A 19,851-nucleotide genomic window follows, 5' to 3' on the forward strand; every position below is an offset into this window, starting at 1 on the left:
TCTCGCAGAATAGTGACCCAAAACCGTCGTCACATGCACGAAAACGTAGCGCTGCATGTACAGGGCTTAAAAGTTAAACCCACCGCTGGTAGACGAGTGCTAGGTGTTGGCGTCCACCAAGAATAAGGTGAATGGTGCGGGCCAAGATTGCTCCGGTGAAGTGATTAACCCTACGGATACAAAGAAAATTGTGCTACGCCAAGCTTAGCGTGTGTTTGTATACAACCGGGTGTGGGAGTGTGTGTGTGCGTGTGTAGGTGTGTGTGTGTGCGTGAAAAGTGTGCAGAAAAAAAGGAAAAAGAATTGAAAACAAGAAGTGATCATACGCGGAAAATAAAGCAACAACAACAACAAAAAACCCGAGGGGTGAATAAAACATTCCGCGAAGGGCGCCTGCGAAAACTTGAACCCCCTTTTTCAGCACGCTCTTTGTAGCGGCTCGTTCCAAGCTCCAGCATCAGCACCAAATACTCACACACAGTGGCCCCAAAAGGCGCGCCCCGTACCTAGCAGCTGTGCTTGGTGAGCAAGATTCTAACCAAACCGGTGGTGCATACGAGCGAACGAGATCTTCGCGGCGATCGTGCGCTCTCGCTCGTAAATAAAAAACCCCCCAGTGAAAACCTGAATCGCGAGCCCGAGATCAAGCTGGGCTTTTGAAGGGTTGGGCTTTGACTGCTGACTTAAGCGCTACCCCGCTTCCCTACCTCAACACAGGCGCGATCGCGCGCGCGCGTGTGTGTGTGTGTGTGCGAGGCAGAAAGAAGATAGAAAATTGTGTTGTTAGAAGAAACCGGGGAATATCCCGTAGGTGCGTATTAAAGGAGAAAAAAAAACAAACAAAACAACATGGCGTTCAACGGTGGTGCTGCCGGTGGGAACGGGAATGCAGCGGCTGCAGTGGCCGCCGGTGCAGCAAATAATGCCAGCGACGAGAACGAATCAACCGGTGCGAACAAGAAGAAGAACCTGATCATACTGGTCGACAAAGATTCGAACGATAAGCTGAACGAGCTGTTCGACAAGACGCTCAGCAATAAGCTCCCGCTACAGATACCGTACCGCATGCGCAAGCTGCCGGAGTCGTTCTTTATGCCACCGTCGTCCGGCTCCAAGTCCCCGTCGGTGTCGCACTCGCGCGAAAACTCGGCCGACTCGGCGTTCGGCTCCGGTACGACCATACTCGGCGGTGTGACCGGTGTCGCGACCGGTCCGAACGGTTTGCCAATTCATCACAGCCGCGCCCACAGCAGCCCGGCCTCGCTCGGGAAGATCCCGGTCGGGTTGGGCGGGCTGGGCGGTGGTGTGGTAGCGGCGGCCGCCGCCGCTGCTGCCGCGGCCGCCGCCGCCGGTGGCAATGGGGCCGGCGGTGGAGGTGGCGGCGGTGGCAACAGTGGTGGTGGTGCGGGCAACAGTGCCGGTGCCAGCGGTAGCAAGTCGGCGGCCGCAGCGGCTGCCGCCGCCCAGAACGATGCCAGCAGTCTCGGGGCGGCCGTCCTGCAGCAGGCGGCACTCTCGAAGGCGGCCATACAGCATCTGCACAGCCGGGGTCGGTCGTACGACGTGTCAAACCTGCACGCCAACTTTGGCGAACTGCCGCCCGGCTGGGAACAAGCCAAAACACAGGACGGACGCATCTACTACATCAAGTAAGTAATCGCTTGTACTGTTCGCATTTAACGCGCAAGTGGCAGTCTCAAAGGAAGACACTTGGGTGGCTTCTTCTCCCGCACGAACTGCAACTGAAGTTGGCAGCTGGAATGCGGTACGGTAGCACCGGACAATGTACGAAGTTAGCAGGCTTCAATGGAAGGTCACAATTCATCGGATCTTCATGTCTTGGTCATCTCGGACGAATGCCTTCGCTGTACAACCTTCCCACTCCACTCTAGTGAGCATGGACATCTTGAGACGCAATAGCAGACGCAAAGACCTCTGCCACACTCTTTAATCACGGGATCAATTTTAGGGATCAATGACAGGAACAAACAGCTTGACACCCTCACCTGAAGAGGGCTGTTATTTTTAATTGTAAAACAATCAACCAACGATACCGTTTTAGGGTGCTTCAGTGCTATCTAAAGTACACACCTGTTTGCCGCTAGGTGCGCTGCAATCTGCAGCGTGGCTATTCCACGACACGTTGTTACCATTGCGCTTTCCGATTGGATAATATACATTTAATCGTGCTATAAACATCGAGATTTAGATGGCCGGGTGTTTGGGGTTTGCCGTTTGCCAACAGTACACGCTCTCGAATGTGTCAAGTACAGGCACATTTATAGCATCAAGCTGTCCAAAAACCCTTGAAGGGCATTGTATTGCTGTGCAAAGTGAGAGAAACCCTCCTCCACGGATGGACACTTTCCCGTGTAACCGAGCGCTCCGCTGGACAGCTCAATCCGTTCTTTGTTAACTTACCCCTTTGCCGCCCCAACGGAACCTTTCGCATTCCCTCAAAAAAAAAAACAAAAAAACCAGTGCGAAGTCACGCAAACCGGAAAAGCCCATAATTTGGATGGGTTCCAGCATGAACGCACCGGTGCGCCAAGTGTGTTGGCAAGTGTTTTCACACGTCTTGCAAACGACCGATCGATCGGGTGATCGCTCCACCGCACACCGTTCGCTAGCAAATCGAACGGAACTGCAACAAAACCTCCACCAATCCCTCCCGCTTGTGGCGGTGTCGATCCTTTCGGAATCGTTCTTGCATCGCTTTGAACACATGGCCGCATGCGTCGCACCGCGAGATCGCGTAGAAACATAATTAAAACCCGTTCACGCCAAGCAGAACGCCAATATGTCTTCGTTTTGGATGGGTTCGATTTTTTGTTTTGTGTTTTCGGTGAAGGTTGTTTGTTTGTGAAACAATAGCCAAAAAAAAAAATAAACACAAGGATCTCGCTTGATGGAACAAGCGTGGTACAAGCGTCTCGCCCTGTCACAAACCTTTCCACGGGGTTCGCTGTCTAAGCGATATGCAATCTCCTGGGGGACCTTCACGTTCGTTCACGTGTTCGGTGGCTCGAGTCCGAGTGTGTCCCCGTGTAGGCTTCACGTGTTTGGCAACGTTGGGTTTCGCTGTATCGTGAGAGCTCTTCAAAGAATGGACGAGCAAGTGGCACGTGTAGCACCACTGTCTCCCTTCGGTTGCAGCAGATCATAAAGATAGGTCATTTCTAAATCACACCCTGGTGCCATTGACCGTCACGCTTATCGAGCCTTCCCTCAAGGCTTCACTTCCGAACTGTATCTGTTAACCCTCCCTCCGTTTTCGATTGATGACTTGGTCAAAGTTCACACCCGGCCTGCTGAGGCGTAGTTTAATTAGCATTTAAATTAATGCTTCAGCCGCCTGCCGAAGGGTCCGCACTGTCTGCTGGTGCCGACTGCAACACACCCTTCAAACTTCATGTGCGTTGATAAATATTAATATATCTCTTTCCTACACTGCCGCGGGCTGCATTACGCTGTTGGTAAGGAAATCTTTGTAATACTTACTTCACGGCAGCATTTACCTCTACCGTGCGGCCTCTTAACAGCACCGCGGTGCTGTATGTGTGTGGGAAGAATGGAAAAGAACTTGCGCTCTAATAAAGCTTAATTGGCGTAGGAACACCTCCGTATATGCAAAACAGATTGTTGGTTATTACCATCTCGCCCCGAGCGACCGATCGACCGATCGTGCCTGTTATATATATATATACACACATATAGGAAGTTGCTACAACTTCGCTGCTGTGTTTTGCTCAGATTAGCTCCCTTGTTCGCTCGCATGTTATCCGGCATTGTCCCCCCAGGAGCGCCTTGCCGATCGACTTGCCATTCTCCGCTCGGGCAGTTTTCGGTACGCATGGCTCCCTTTTATGCAAACCCCACCCCCCAACAACACTCCCTCCCTAACGGTACAACCCGGTTCTGCTAATAATCATAATTGAAAAATATTAACTCCATTGCACCAGCTAGTGGACATCGGTGGCGTTCCGGCGGTGCCGGTTTTTCCCTCCAATCCCGGCCACCCCTAGAGCACACCCAACCATCAGGGTTTGATGGTTATCGCGCTCTTTTGACACAGGCGCTATTTGGCGGCGCGCACATGCGGCGCGCGGTGGCCAGCAAAGAACCTGGCCTGAGACAGACCAGCTGCTGAGGAACTTCTCCGGCTGGAACTTCCTTCCTATCTATGCCGGACGCGCGTGTGTTCATCTTCCATCGTGTGTGTGTATGTGTTTTGCGTCGGAAGGGTGCTAGTAGCGTGTTGCGAGTTAAGTCGTGGCAGTGACCTCATGTTGACGGAAATAGAAGATGCTGTAATATCTACTCTACTTCTACTACGGAGTCGTCCAGGTTGGCGCTTTTTGTTTTTTGCTGGATCATTATTTGTGCCCTTTTTGTGGGGCAACTTCCCACCGAGGGTCTTTCTTCTGTTTCTCCCACCCATAGAGTAACCCGCCCGGATCTCCCATCTGCTAGACAAGTACGGTGATCGGTCTCAAAAGAAAAAAAAACACCCTACTGTCCACCAGCTTGATAAGATAAGATTTGCTTGCAGTTCGGGGTTTTCTGTGGTGTTTGTGTGTGCTTCCTCAAGGTGACGGAGTTTTTGATAGCGTTCCTCACTGCGTGCGTGACCAAGCACCCCCCCAAAACAATTGTCACGAAACATAACCTACATCATGCGTTAGGTTGGGGGTCTTTTCCTTGCGTTTAGCTTTCCGTACCCGAAAACAAACAGTCCAGTCGCTATCAATCAAGTTGTGATTGCGCGAACCATATCGATATGATAGAAGCAGAAAGGGGAGGTCGTCCAAGTCTGAGACCACCTTTGATGATCGTTCCGTTTGATGTCGGTTCGGGCATATGGGGAAGATTGAAGATGTTACGCACGCAGGCATCATCAATTATTTTTAATTAATACAACATTAGCCGGCTCATTAGCCTGTTTGTGCTGGTTGTACGACGTCACTGTCGCTGTATTAGAAGTGAGGTTTTCTTAGACATTGAGGTACATCTCTAGAATAATGGGGACAAACATTTGCCACTTCTGCTAGTACAATGCGGAATGCAGTATTTTGTGTTCTTTTGTGTAAATCTTCAGACTGTAGGTAAACAACATATCTGGAACTCTGTGAGACTGTGAGCAGATGGAAGAAGAATATGCAAAGCATTTCGAGTCGTTTGAAGAGAAATTCTCGCCCTTCGGGGTTCTCAGGTAGCTCTGGCCGTAATCTTGCCCGAGCCCAAGATAATTAACACCACTAACGGTGGTGAGCTGTTGTGTTGCAGCTCAGCGTCAAGTGGCACACACAGAGCTCCCTTTGTATGCAACGCTACGGCAACGGCAGCGGGAGGATCTTGCACGTATGTTTACCGACCGTGGACCTTAGCTTCAAAGTGGACGGTGGTTGCTGTGTCTCAAGCATTGCGCATTCAGCAACATTCGTCCGGGGTTTGGAATGTGAAGTTCCACAGTGAAACGGCCCGATCGGTACCAGGGGCGGATGGGCAAGTAATCGCGCAAAGAAGAAATTTTCCGACCTCAAGCACTCATAGGAGCGAGTTCTTAAGCGCAATGAATCAGCAGAAACGATTATTACTGCCCTTGCGCCAGCTTAACCGGCTAGCCGTTAGCCTGTACCTTCATCTTCTCCAAAAGTCCACACGGGCGCGACCACATGTGTGTAACCGGATACGGCAAGAATGTACCGTGAAATGAGGTGTCTATATGGGAAATAAAACTCATGACCGTACCGTGCTGAGGGAAGATGGATGAGCTTTGCCGGGCTTGGAGCGTGGCACTGGGATGGTCGGAAAGGCCAGGTGCAGTTTCAACGCTTCGCGTCTACTTCACGCTCACGGTGCAATCGTTTCGGTTTGCTAGGGTACTAGCCGGTCCAAAGACCTTTTCCCGGTGTAGGCTTTTGCCCTCCCAAAACTCCTTGAGGTATCTCCGGGAACAGTGTATCTCCGAGCGTGAACGTATACGGCTTATCGCATTGATCGATTGATCGGTTTTGTTTGCTTGCCAGGGAGCAGAGGTGGAGTGGTAATTTGTGGTCAAACCACCTGACACAAGTGCGTCATCCGCCCAACCGTGAATTATGTTCTGCGGTTTTTCGCACATCCCGCTGGAAACGTTGAACGAAACTAAGCCCAAACCATCTGTCTTCTCGGGGGGTCTACTCTCCCATTTCGGAAGCACTCTTCCGTGAGTCATAAAGACCAATTGTTGTTTACCCAGAGCTAATCATTCTCGTGCTCCCATATATATATACCCGTTGCGCTGTACAAATTCCCACGAAACAGGATCGTAAATAATCGCAAGAACGGTGCCAAAGGACACCGTCAAACCACCGAAATAAACCATCACCAAACCATACCCAGGTGGAAGTGGTGCAAGATCGGCACAATGATTCCATAAATTCGTGGCCGATTCATGCCATTTTATGGCACCGCATTTAAGTCTTCTGTGCGGGAACAGAAACAACAAGACCCAGCAACCAGGGAAAAGAAAAAAAACATCGTTTACGTATAACAAATTTACTGTTGGGCCGCTTCCGCTAGAAGGAAATTGTGACCACATCTACACACCGGTTGGGTTGGGGGTGGGGGAAAATTATGGTCCCGAAAAGATATGACGCGTGATGGATCGTTTTCAAAGCATGCTAGAGAACCGGCAAAATGTCCGGCAGGACACACAAAAAAAGAAAATACAAACCTCGCGACTTTAATTTCCCACCCTCTTCCCTTCTACCCCCTTCTACCCACACCCCTGGAAAATTGGAATGGGTTGTGGGTGGAAAAATGTCAGGAATTCGAACAATTTACTGCCACTGCGCCGTGTCAAGTGTGGCAGAGCATTTTGAAAATTAAAAAAATGTTATCTCGTCAGCCTCAGCCTGCCTCGTGCAGGGTTTCCCACCGGAATTGGAATGCAACAAAACCACGAAGCGGCACTTTTATTGCTTTACTCGCATGTTTTCTGCAACTACTACTCCCCCACTCGCACGTGTGGAAAAACCTGACGGTTTTTTCGTTGAGGATTCTGGAAACAAACCGAATGGTTGGATCTTCGCGCTGGGAAGATGGTTTGTTTTGGGGCAGGGTTTATTGGCATATACGTTCGGATTTGCGATTCCACATGATTTGCATGTGTCCACAAAATGGGGGAGGGGTATTTGTTTCTTTTTCTTTTGATTGCTTGATTACCTTTCCTTGAGTGCACACTTTATGGAGCTCGTGAACGGTGCGATGCGGCGGTAAACAGACGGCGTCCGACTGAAATATTTCCATCAGTCACCCTGCGCTTCCTAGAACACCTCGTACGGTTCTGTTTTCATTATTTTCGCGAGAAAAATTTCATTTCCCCGAAAACAAAATAAAAGTGTACATACACACACACACACAGCACTTTAATCGCCATCATCATCTCGTTGCTATTGGTGACAAACAAACGGTCTTGGGCAGCCGCCAGTTTGACGGCATTTTTCACATTTTGCCTCGCGGTATGATTTGGAGTATTTCAAGAATTCATCGAAACCACCCAGTGTTCACACCGCCACATGATATACCCGCGAAGTATCAACCAAACCCGGTGCAAAGGAGTGAAATGCATCATCGTAACGATTTGCGCCACGGGAATATGACTTAAATGCTAGCAGGGACAGTGGTTTCGAGCACTCGAAAGCAATGGATTTATGGCGCTAGACTTACGCGTAAACTGATATTGAGTCGTTAATTGGTGACGGGACTAATGAAGCGAAAAATCATGAAATCTGAACCATTTTCCCTGCCGCGAAATGCTTAAACTAATTTTATTACAAAAAATAAATAAAATGCCCCATCGGAAAGTGTAATAAAAGCAACTGCACACACTAGCCAATTCAAAACAACGGATTCAAATTTCAATACACACTGCAACGGAATCTCATCAAAATGATAGTAAAATTTAATTTTGGCCGATGATCTTCCGCGCATTTGGTTAGTTTTCGGTCCAGACTTTGTTCGGGCAAATCGGATGAATCTCGCTGAAGCAATACGATTAGCTACATCTTTCGTTTGCTGCTCCCAAGCAGAAGGGAAACCCATTCCCATTGCGACGGGGGGTTGTGTGAGTGTTTTTCCATACATGCCGGGGCCACTGCTCGGCTACACGGGGTTTGTTTTTCACGATCACCTGTCGTTGGGCAACGCGCATGTTGACATGTGGCTAAAAATAGTCTTTCTCACCCATCATACTCCCAATCACGCCAACCAGCCCACGATATTACGCCAGAATTTCTTCCTACGTCATGCGATACTTGGACGGAATACGGAAATTGTGTGACAAACTGTTGGATCTCTGCATTGGATGGGATTTGACGATGGGAGTAGCAGCTAATGCAGAGTTATGCAGGAGTGTTCTGAAGAAGGTGGAAAACAAAGTTAATGGGGTTAATTCGTTGTTGAATTGAGGTGGAACCATTTCATAATTCCTTTGCTCGCTGAAACAGAACATTGTGAGATAATAGAGGAATCTCTTCATCTTTAACAACCTTGTGCAAGATGATTTATCATGCTACAAATCACTGGAAATTGGTGGATTGAAATCGCGTAGAAATTATTTTATGTATGTAAGAGAATCTCTTTCAAACCTTCAAAATAATTTAACTTCAAGATGTAACGGATTGGGCAGCGGTTACAATTAACTTAACTTCAACTCAAACAACCCTGTATTATTTGATAGAAAGGGTTTTGAGATGAAATGATGCAGGGTTTGTTGAGACTATTAATTTATGTTTTGCAGATAGTCAATTCAAATTTTGCAAAATGTTGGAAAAAAGAATTGAGAAACTGTTTGCAATAGTTTCATTTAAACTCTTACCCTGGTACTACTATTGTGAAAATGTTGTCTATTAGTAAAGCACTGGACTTTATCGTCTCGATCGGGTTCGTTTCAATCCTTCTCACAACGTTTCATGCCAAACGCACGATCGGTTTTTTTTTCTATAATTTCCCATCTGCTGTGACAGAATGATCGTGACCGGTGTTAGCACATGTGGTATTTTTTCCCTTAAATCTTACTGTTAACATTTCATCCCGTTGCTATGTTCCAATGCCCATTCATCCGTACGGGGACGTATTTTTTCTCCCAAAACACAGAAAACCTGTGGGCTAATGCCGTATATAAATTAAGAAGTTTGACACACACACATACCACATAACACTCGCATTGGGGCTCATCTTCGGGCGCATAACGGCTTGCAATTCATCACACCACCCGTTTGGAGTGTCGGTTTGAGCGAGTGGAACAGGAAGCTCCACCGTGCGCGAAACGCCAATTCGTTGCCCGCGAAAAAGTAACGGACGGGAAATGTGAAAATGAAGTAAACAAAAAAAAATTAAAACATCGTCTCAACCGCACGCAGATCCACAGACAGACCGAAAGCCATGCTATTTTCGGGCCCACGGAGACGAGAGGTAGGGGGGGATCGGGATTGGCTTAAATATAAAATTAATTTAAATTTTAATTCCCTGCAATTTCACCGTTCTATAAATTCGCTTCTTCGAGGTGGTTTTCATGTGTTCTGCTGCTTTTTTTATTTGGTTTTGTTTGCCAGTGTCAGTGAACGATGTGATTTCAATGCAAACGAATTGAAATTCATCGACAATCACACACCGATATCCGTTAGACCGTTTAGCTGTCTCCAACCGCCACCGAACATCACGTTTTGTTCCGTTTTTTTATTGTTGTTGTTGCATTGTGTCTGGTTGTTTTTTTTTTGCGAAAATTAGCTAAAAGGATGTACGAACACGATGTGTGAAGTGACGCACGTACGTACGCATTTTGCATTCGATACCAAACCCAAATCAAACGATATAGAAATCTCCCCGCAAGCGACCGATTTGATGCAACCCTGATGCAGGGTTTTCACGTATGTGTGAGAATCCATCACAGTCGTCCGTTCGTTTGGGAAACGGCAAGTCAAAGTGTGATAAGTAATCGAATGCACAAGAGCACACAGGAGAACGAGAAACTACCCGGCCCCGGGATGGATGGTATTTGAGAACGCGGTTCGCGCGACAGATAAAATTCTTTCCTCAAAGCGCTTGCATAGACGCACCGGTTTTTCTTCGACGGAGCGACGAGCATAATTCGTACCGCGCGTCGGTTCCCACCACCCAACCCAACAGCCGTTGATCGTTCAATGAACGATCGAGTAAACAGCCGCCGGGTGTGTTGGGTGGACGGAGTGGTGGTGTTAGGTATTGTTTTGTCTTGTCGTTTGGCGCGACGCACCGTGTGGATGCATCCGATCGCGAAACCCTACACCAAGCACCATTCTTCGAGCCCGCTTACGTTCCATGCCCTGCCGCACGCTGATCGGTATTTTATATCGACGGCGATGGTCGACGTCGGCAAACGATGTGCGAAAACGATGCAAACGATGATGATCGTTCTTTGTTGGATGGGTGACGGGAAATGCGAAAAGTTTGCAAAAAGAAACACAAAACTCTGCAGCACTGGAAAGCGGTCGGAAGGTATGCGAAAAGCGTTAGGGGATGAAAAGATGACGATGGCGGGCTGGAGGTGGAGGTGTCTGAAAAACTCCAATCAGTTAACCGGTCGTTAGAAGTATCGCGCTACCGAACTCATATTACCAACGTCAGCAGACGGATCGCCTCGAATGTAACGAAACTTTCCGGTGCAAAAACCGCGTATTGATGCGTTTATCTATGCGCTCGCAGCGTAAGAAATGGTGGGCAAACAACGTCAAAAAAAACAGCTAAAAAGAGAGAGACAGAGAAAAGGAAAAAGCAAGATGAAACAACACACAAACAACAAAAAAAAAGCGAAACAATGATGGCGGGCACAAACAGAAATAAAAATGCACACACGCGTTTTGCTAGGAAAAAACTGCGTTGCTGTGCGCTCGCACACGTGATCATGTCGCGAGGCAAGACACCCTTTACCACACACTCACCCCCAGGTGCTTCAAGTGTTGTTTGCTGCGCGCGATTGTCTTGTCGTCAACAGTGTGTACGCGAGTTGGAAGTCTGTATGTTGGCCGTTCCCGGGTGCTGTAGTTCTGTTGCAGCGTTTGTTGTTACAATTGCCACCACTCGAAATGAGTTGTCAGTGAACAGAGGGTTTACAACAACGAAAAAAAAACCCTGGGGCTTTAATCGACTTTCTGTTAAGTAGCAAATTAAAATTGTATACATCTTGCTGTGCTGAAAAGCAAAAAAAAATTCTGTAAGTCAGTGTTGTCATACATGTAAAAGAGTAAACATAGGAAATTAGCTTACCCAGCATGTCTTTACTTGGTTGTTTTTAGTAAAGTAGAATAACTCTTTTCAATAACATTGATGTATATATATACTTGCTTGTTAACTACCACAATTCTAAGGACGACCCCTGCTTTTTATTCATTAACTTGGGTATTTCTACTCTCTTACCTTAACATGCAATTTACCTCTTCAACTTGAAAAAGAAAAGATTTTTGATCACAGTAGTCCTTCGCCTTCTGAATATTTGGGTTTAGATGAGATTTCATACCGTGCCTTGTCGTGTAAAAAGCCTGCAACGCTACCACTATACCATCGGGTCACCTAGGTAACAGAACGCAACAAGCCCTTCATAAGCAGCACTGAAATATTGCGCATCCTTCCATCGATGGTGTCGTTAGCCAAATGAGCAAATTAAAATTGCTCTTACCACAAGATGAACAATCGATAAAGCAATATACATATATTTCACACTATAAACACCTGCACACTTAAACCGTACCCCCCGGATGACGTCAAAGATCGCACCGGATGCTGCGGTTTGCGGGTCTGTCGCGAGGCACTCACTCGATGTCGATGAGTCAGCGACAACCCAATTTTGTGTTTCGGGGGGATACTGATCCGTTTTGTGCCTTTCCGTTTTACCCACCGCCGGGTTGAAGAAAATGGCAACGATCAAAACACATTGTGTACGATGACTAAAAATGGACGAACCGAAAACTCCTCATTGTCCAAAACCCCTCCACTCTCCCTTTCCACGGCAAGCGTTTATGATCGCGCGCACGGCGCTATCGCATCGAATCGTGACTTGACCTGACGCTTCGTAACTTAGCATTTACGTCCAAACCGGTAGCATGTCGCAAAGACGCAGCAGAAAGCGCGTCCTCTTGCAGATCGTCTTCTTAGACGATCGCTACCGACCGTTGGCAGACGTGTTGAGTAAAATGAGTAACGGGTGCCACTTTGCCACTCGTAGTCCTGTCTCCGTTTCCTTCGGGGTTGTTGCGGCACAAATTTTGGCAATTGCGCACTCGCGATCGTCGCCCAACTAACCGCCGGGGTGGAAAACCAGGCCGTGCAGGGTTGTGGGGTCGGTAGCAAGACACTGACCACGGTTTTTTTTCGAGCGCTTGGGGTCGTCCTACGCTCGCTAGATCGCCTGTACGTTTTGAAACGGCGATGGTGATCGTCAAAATTTTGGCATCGATCGAACCCGTGGTGGTTGCCTGCCTAAAACGCCGCGCGTATATACATCCCATCCGGCAGCGCGGTGAATCATCCTTGCGGGTGCGCACTACTAGAAGCAAGGGTCGCGCCGGCATGGTGCCGAGTGAAAATAAATCAAACCACACTCTGGGACTGGGTGGTACGGTTACGGCGTGCTTGTTGCGTTTACTGTTTTGCGCCGGTAACACACCGACCGTTTTCGTAGGGTTCTACACCCGCGCGTTCCCATGGGAGGTTTTTGGGTTTTTTTTTTGGTATTTGGTAACGGAGCTGCGGTCAACTCCATGGCGCGTGATTAACGTCTCTTTTCCAAACGGCCCTAAATGTGGCGAACGCGGTTTTCGTTTTCGAGCTCGTCTGTGCGTGTGGCGTCAGGTACGCGCCGCGCAGTGGGGCAAGCATTAATCGTCGAAGGCGTACCGCCACCACCAGCAGCGTGTTTGGCGCTCTAAACTCTCTAAATTTAACTACACATCGACACGGGTTCCGGTCGGGGGTGTGGGACGTAGTCCGACGTTCTAACCTATTTTTCCATCAAACTAACCAAGTGTCCTCCATGCTGTATGTTATGATGCGTTCCCCCTCTGGCCGAGAGGATGTCTGTGCGTACTCGGAGGTGTCGGAGTTTGTGTATCATCAGCAGCCAAATGTGTGGCGCATGTGTGTTATTTCGCTCTTTGATACGGATCCGCTGATCCGCAGACCGGAAGTCTTGGCGATACCGAACCCACGGTGGGTCGTTAGCACGATGCTCTTGCTTCTCAACCGCGTGGAAGCTGATGGGAGTTTCCCTTACGCGAAAAGGCGAGTTGGTCGATCAGTTCTATCATTTTTGGGTGCGTAGGCAAGTTGCAAACCCCCCCATTAGACGAGTGTTGGCTTTGGAGGTGTTGAAATTAGAGATGGGAATAATCATTCTTCAGTGAGTTGAATCAGGGGCAAAGAGTGGATTTAAGGATTGGAAACTTTGACTCACTATTTAGAGATTCAAAATAAAAAAATATATACACTGCATTAATGTTTTATCACTCTTTTGAGTTTACACTCACTCTTACTCTCTGTGCCGACTAGCAACTCACTCAGGAGTGAGTAGAAATGATTTATCACTCTCTTTCGATTATATACACTCTTTAAGAGTGAGTTACTGAATATTATCACTCTTTTGGGATTGTAAGGGGATTTCGGATTGTTCTCTTGGTAGATTGTATTTATTGAGTACAAGAGAGAGAGAGAGAGAGAGAGAGAGAGAGAGAGAGAGAGAGAGAGAGAGAGAGAGTAAAAGCGAGTGCGTGTTTTGTTATTCATTTTAGACTGAAAATGATAATATTCTTTTACTCACTCCTACAGAGTGATTATCCAAAAAGAGTGATCAAGAATTTCTACTCACTACTGAGTGAGTTTCTAGCCGGCACAGAGAGTGAGAATATAAATGGAAAAGAATGGTAAAAAAGGAGTCAAAAAAAATCTTCGTTCGGAGTTATATTCATTCACTCCCTGAAAGGTTTCAACTCACTCACTCACTCTTGCTCAGTGCGCACATCTCTAGTTGTAATAGCGTGCCACTCTTGGGCGAAAAAAAACCCACCCTTACCACCCGTAACAGTGCGATATTGATCAACTATAAAACATATGTTCGGTGTAAATCTTCCACCCGAACACACCACTGAGCTCGCGTCCACTGGGCGACGATCGTTCACGGGCTTGTGTGTTTCGCCCCCTGCAGGAACGGCACTTTAGAACGGGCGCCGTTCGGGTGCCAGGAACCAGGAAGATAACTTCCCGTGCAACCAATTCACCCCTCCTACTCCCCAATCCACCTCACCGGCGTTAATTTTTCGAACGGATCGGTCCGATGTACATGTTGTCAGATTTATGGTAGCTTTCACGGCGCGTTTCAAGAGCAATTCCAATTAAATTTAACTTTCATCCGGTCGGTGTGTAATACCGATTCGCCACCGAAAACAAACCAATGCCAGCCGCCGTGCATGTATTTTATGGTTTGTTGAGGGTGCCACTTTTTTCCCCCGTGTGTGTGCCACTTCGTTGCGGATTCGCGCGGACATTTTCGCGCTTTTGTCACCAGCGCGAGCCCGGGGACCGCCGAGGGGTTTCACAAAACGTCGTTGACAAGCTGAAGGGTTATGTTATACTTTTTGTTTGTTGTTTTGCCCCAGTGATTCTATTTGATTTGCTCTTTTTTTTGTTGAACCACCTCTATAGGCGCTACCGGTGCTCCCCATGTGAGGTGCCCTGGCCCGAAGGGTGTGTGTGTGATGTTTAACGTTGTTTGGCAGCGGAATCCGGTGCCACTTGAAATATGATCGGCCATCTCAATCAAAGATCCGATCCCCAAACACACGTGCAAGGGCCGGGCTGTGGTATAGGTTGACCAGGGGGAGGGGGGTTTGGGCGGGAATAAGGGACAAGGGGATTTTGAGAAATAAACTCTCGAATGCCGGTCGGAATGGGCGAAAGCACTCGCGTACGGTGGCCGTTGACCGGTGGCGGCTGATGATTATGTCAACTTTAGCGCGCTGTGCGCACCCCGGAAGATTTATCGACAACCGCGGCGGATAGATACAACTGCCCTCATCTCTCCCACACCGTCCGACCGATGGCGTGTGTGTGCAGAAGAGTGTTCGCAGTGTCCGACAAGCGGTTGCGGTTGAAAAATGACCGCTATTTCAAGGATTGATAAGTGGTTCTTCTACCACCGTTTCTCCCAATCCCGCTGTCAGACTCCTCCAATCTCCTCTTCCCCCTTTGCCACTGATCAATCCCCCCGTGAGATCCTGGCCATGCAGGAAGAAGGATGCCTCTAGGCACAGGTTCTTCACCAAATCCTGCCTACACACTGGTCCAAGGCTTAACACTCCTCCACGTAAGACTTTCCTTTCCCCAACCGCTCGAGGAAGTGCGTCGCCGACTTGGAGGGGGGATGGTTTGCTTTTGCTTCGCAAAAAATTAGATTTCTATTTCTGACACGCCGACCGACATCCCGTACCCGCCGAATCTCCACCACCACCGAAGGACCCAACCGTTTCGCCGTTCGCCAAAATTTGCGTCCGCTGCGTCGTCTGCAACCAGGCACTACACTGAGCTACACGCCGTCCCCGTTCTGGTAGGTCATTAGTCAACTCGTCTGTCCCGGGTGCCTGGTGGTGCGTATTGTGCCGCGTCTACGCGGGTTCGCGATCACCCGAAAAAGGAGCACCAACAGCGTCCCCGGCGCAGGCAGGAACTTCCTGCTGGTTTTGTTTGGTTCGCACGACTCAGACGCGGCTTTGCGGCGCCGGAAAGGTGTGTCGGTTGCAATTTGGCAAATGGCCCCATCATCATCACGGGCACGCGAGCCTAATGGTGGTGCTGGTGCACTCACCGAACAAACCGCAAGTACTACGACCCGATGCACTTGCGCTAGAACTGCACGCCCCGACCGTGTTGCACCGTTTTTGCTTATTTGTTGTCAGCTTAGCGCTTTTGTTTTGTTGCTCACCTACGCCTACAAGCTGGCGGCGGACAAACAACCGCACACTGTGCTCAGCCCCGCAGAGGGTAAGAAGGGGTGTAAGAGAGGAGGGGTGGTTGGAGACGAATAAACCCTAACCATGGCAAACGGCCAACCCCGAAACGGGCGGCCCCCGCTTCGTTTTGGTGACTTTTATTTTTATTTACAATTTGTCATTCAACTGGCGCTGGTTGGCGCCTTCAAAAGTTTCAACAAACACGGGTCCCCCCACGGTTTATTGAGCAAACACAAATGAGAATAAAAGAAGGAAACATGTGCGGCTGCTTGAAACGGTTGGATGATTCTGCACGCCCTATGGAGATCGCCGCGATTCAACTCTTCCGGTATTATTTAATTAGCTAGTTCCTGAGCGTTAGAATGTATATTTCCTTTCTCACCAAGACATTAACGTTCCATGGGCATGCCAAATTGTTAAAACAGTTCAAAGTGTTCTTAAGCGTTCAGCCGCACACAGAATGTTATCGGTTTGATACAAAATTCCTCACAAACCCCAAACGGAAAGATGGATGATCGCGTGCGCGCTCGATCGGTACGCGACGCTCGTCACTGATGACGTCCGACAGCCCGCGCGCTTCCCGACCTGCCGCCACCGACGCCACCAGCTTTTGGAATAAAGTTGGCCTTCGAAGCTGACAAACGCCGTAGCGCCAACGCTCTGCGTCCCCGATGATCATCTTCGTTACCCGCTCTACAGACGTCCAGACGAGCGTGTGGGGAGCATCCTCCCGATTTTTGGTCGTATTTTGTTCCATTTCTGTTTCGGTGTGTCCCGTTCCGTTCCATCAGGCCCCCGGGGGAGGGAGGGTGGGCAGAATACACCCGCCGGAACGGGGTGGCGGATTGTCGTTGCCATTGCCGATGGGTGTTTAAATTATTTTTAAACATCCCGCGCGACGCTATTTCTCCGCCACACACACACACACACAACCGAAGCGGAACGCGCATTTCGAGTGTTGTGGTTCGCGTTCGCCCCGCAGGGAAATTGACGACGACTGCAATGGTCACCAGCCGATGGTTCCAAATTTTGCAGACGAACGCGCCTAATCTCGACTGCAGACTGCACCGCGCGATTGTAGACGACAACTCAGTGGCGTTTTCAGCCTCCTCTTCGGGAAAAGTCACTACTAGATGGCGCTTTTCTTCAGAGCCGAACTTCAAGTGGACCAACATTTGGTGGCGGCGTGCAGGGAGTGCGCCGGACGACCATTTGGCGAAAACAAAACACTTCAGCCACACTCGAGTGTACGCCTGCGCATAAGTCGTCCCGGCCCCTCCCCCCCCCCCCCCCTGATTCACCCCGAGACCCGGAGGCACTACACCGGGACCTGTCTAAGACGGGGTGCGTTACGTACGTTGCGGGTATGGAGATCATGGACATTCCAATTATAGCACGGGACTGCTTAATGATCCCGGCAGGCGCTCAAGCGCCAAAAGCGCTTAGCCGTCTGACGCCCAACACACGGTTACGCTGCCCTGTAGAGTCCCTGTACATGTCGCCCTAAATGAAGTTTATGATTTGCGCAAAACGATATTGCGACAGACGGGAATAAAAGCGAACTCGTAAAGCTGTCGGTGCCGGTCGACCGTTAATGTGGTTCACGCTCGGCCCGGTACCGTCGTGTGCTCTGCTAATCCTTTCGGTAAAGCGCACCGAACCAGAACTGGATGCGGCATCGGTAGAGTATGACCCTGAAACGGTACGACAACGGCGGGGTACCTGCGTTACCTTGAGCGGCATCGTCCCGGTTACCTGTTCCATGCAACTCGGTGGGAGTTGGTTCCGGGAACCATTCCCACGAATCCCACAAAACACCCCAAAGGAACATCAGCCGGCTGAGGGCCTTACACCGTCCTTCCGTTGTCGATGTTTTAGCAAACGGGGATTTCACGGCGTGTGAGACGAATCAAAAGAAACAGACAAAACCTCAAAACCTGAGCAACCTGAGGAATTTTTCGAACACATCTTTGGTTTGTGTTTTTGCCTCTTCCTGGAAACCTAATTGAAATCGAAATCGTAACGAAACTCCTGCACGGGACATTTATCTTCAATCGGGACCCGGTCACTCTCCGTCCTGCGTGTGGGTAAAAGAATGACGAAGAAGTACGGATCCTTCCAAAGCAGAACAGGGCAGCGCCGTTTGATGCAGGCATCTCCTGGAAGGATCACTTCTCTTCTGTCGTCTTTCTCTTCCCATCGCCCATCAACATAGAGACAGCGAGTTGCCGCAATCAAGTGCGCCATCCTTACACACACTTAAGAGGGGAAAGCAATTTTAATTGTGGAGTTTGTCAATGGGATAGAATCGGCACGAAAAGGAGTGAAGGCAGAACCCACTCGAAAAGCTGTGAACACTGACACCGCCATTACGATGTGCGATGCGTCGTAACTTATTGTTCTGTTTCGAAGGGGTTTCGGTTGTGTTTTCAATTTGTTGGCACAATTCCTAACTCATTCACAATTCTTCGTTTGACACTCGGACTTTTTTTTCGCATGTGACCGTACGCTCCGGGGGAAAAAAAAGAAGGGTCCACGCTGTTATTACTGCGCGGGATGTTTATGATTCCATTCATCAACCGCATTACATATCACGACATGACCTCGCTTGCATTCTTTGCGACACAGGGACAACAGCCTCCCGGATCGACCCGGCAAGCTTTATAATGTATGCAGCCTTCAGAAGCAAAGGCTTCTGTTTGCAATAACAGAGCAAATGCAAAAAAAGCCAACGCATTGCTGCATAAGATTAAGAGAGGTTTTGCTGATGCAGCAGCCTCAGCTGCCAATGTATCAGACTGATCGTACGGCTCTGCAAACAGTTGAGGTGCATACAAGAGATCCGCTCAGCTGGTGACTGAAGCAAACGTAAACGACGCCAACAGTACGTTTGGGTTTCGTAATAATTCGTCCGGGTTCGACGGTGGAACACCACGGCACTGCAATGGGAATGATCGTGCGATAGCGTTGGCATCCATCGAGGCCCGGCTACGAAGTTCGAGTTCTGCAACATGCTGCGGTTGTACTTTTATGCGGCGCACAGAAGGGGAGCTAACACAGCTGGGTCTATCTATCGGCAGTTTGACACTGTACAACATTCGCTAGCGTTTGCTGCACCTTCCAGCAAACCAGCCACACGGCTAAGGACCCTCTAGGGGTTGTTAATGCAAGAGGTAGTGATGGGAATTTCGTTGCGAACCTACTAAGTTCGAATCTAGGTTCGAATAAACATTCACAAAGCAGGTTTTTTTGCACCCAGATGGGTTGTTCGTCTTGCGAAGATCATACACGGTAACGTTCACTTCTGATACTCTTGCTCAAAGCTGTGGTGGGTTGTAAATAACGTTCAAAGTAACAAGATTATGTCCAAGTTTGTTCAATGATCTTTTGCAGAATTGATACACATTTTTTTCCAGAATCTAGCATAATGTTGTACTTCATTCTCATGTATGACTACTGTCTTCTTCACGTGGAATCTTCGGATGCTGATGGAGTTTCGACTTACTCGTAGGTCGTTCAGATTGTAAATCTTCACAGGCTACGGGCGATGAAGATTCCCTTAAAACTCAATACCCTCTAGCACTTTTGAGTGCATTAAGTGTTGAGATAAACCTCCCAGTCAGAATACGCACTGTTTATTTACTCAGTTGAGAAGTTTGTTGGTAAATTAAGGAAGATTTAAGGGCAATTTTACGAAATTTAGCTCAAGATTTTCTCTAAAACCCAAATTATCAGATCAGATCATCGCTTAAGAAACTTTAACAAAATACGCTTACGAAACATAACCACAGTCGAAAATAAGTGGATGGTTGTTGTAAAAAAAAGGTTGTAG

General features: G+C 48.6%; 1 protein-coding gene across 1 annotated transcript in view; it reads left to right on the forward strand.

Moving 5' to 3' along the window:
• Nucleotides 1–19,851, forward strand: part of LOC128305427 (transcriptional coactivator yorkie) — a 41,143-nt gene that overhangs the window by 608 nt on the left and 20,684 nt on the right. Inside the window, exon 2 of the mRNA XM_053042863.1 lies at nt 9–1,649. Within this exon, the coding sequence (XP_052898823.1) occupies nt 850–1,649 (800 nt within the window). The 5' untranslated portion in view covers nt 9–849. The remainder of the gene's footprint in view (nt 1–8; nt 1,650–19,851) is intronic.

This window comes from Anopheles moucheti, chromosome 3 (genome assembly GCF_943734755.1).
Source record: "Anopheles moucheti chromosome 3, idAnoMoucSN_F20_07, whole genome shotgun sequence".
NCBI classification, from domain to species: Eukaryota; Metazoa; Arthropoda; class Insecta; order Diptera; family Culicidae; genus Anopheles; species Anopheles moucheti.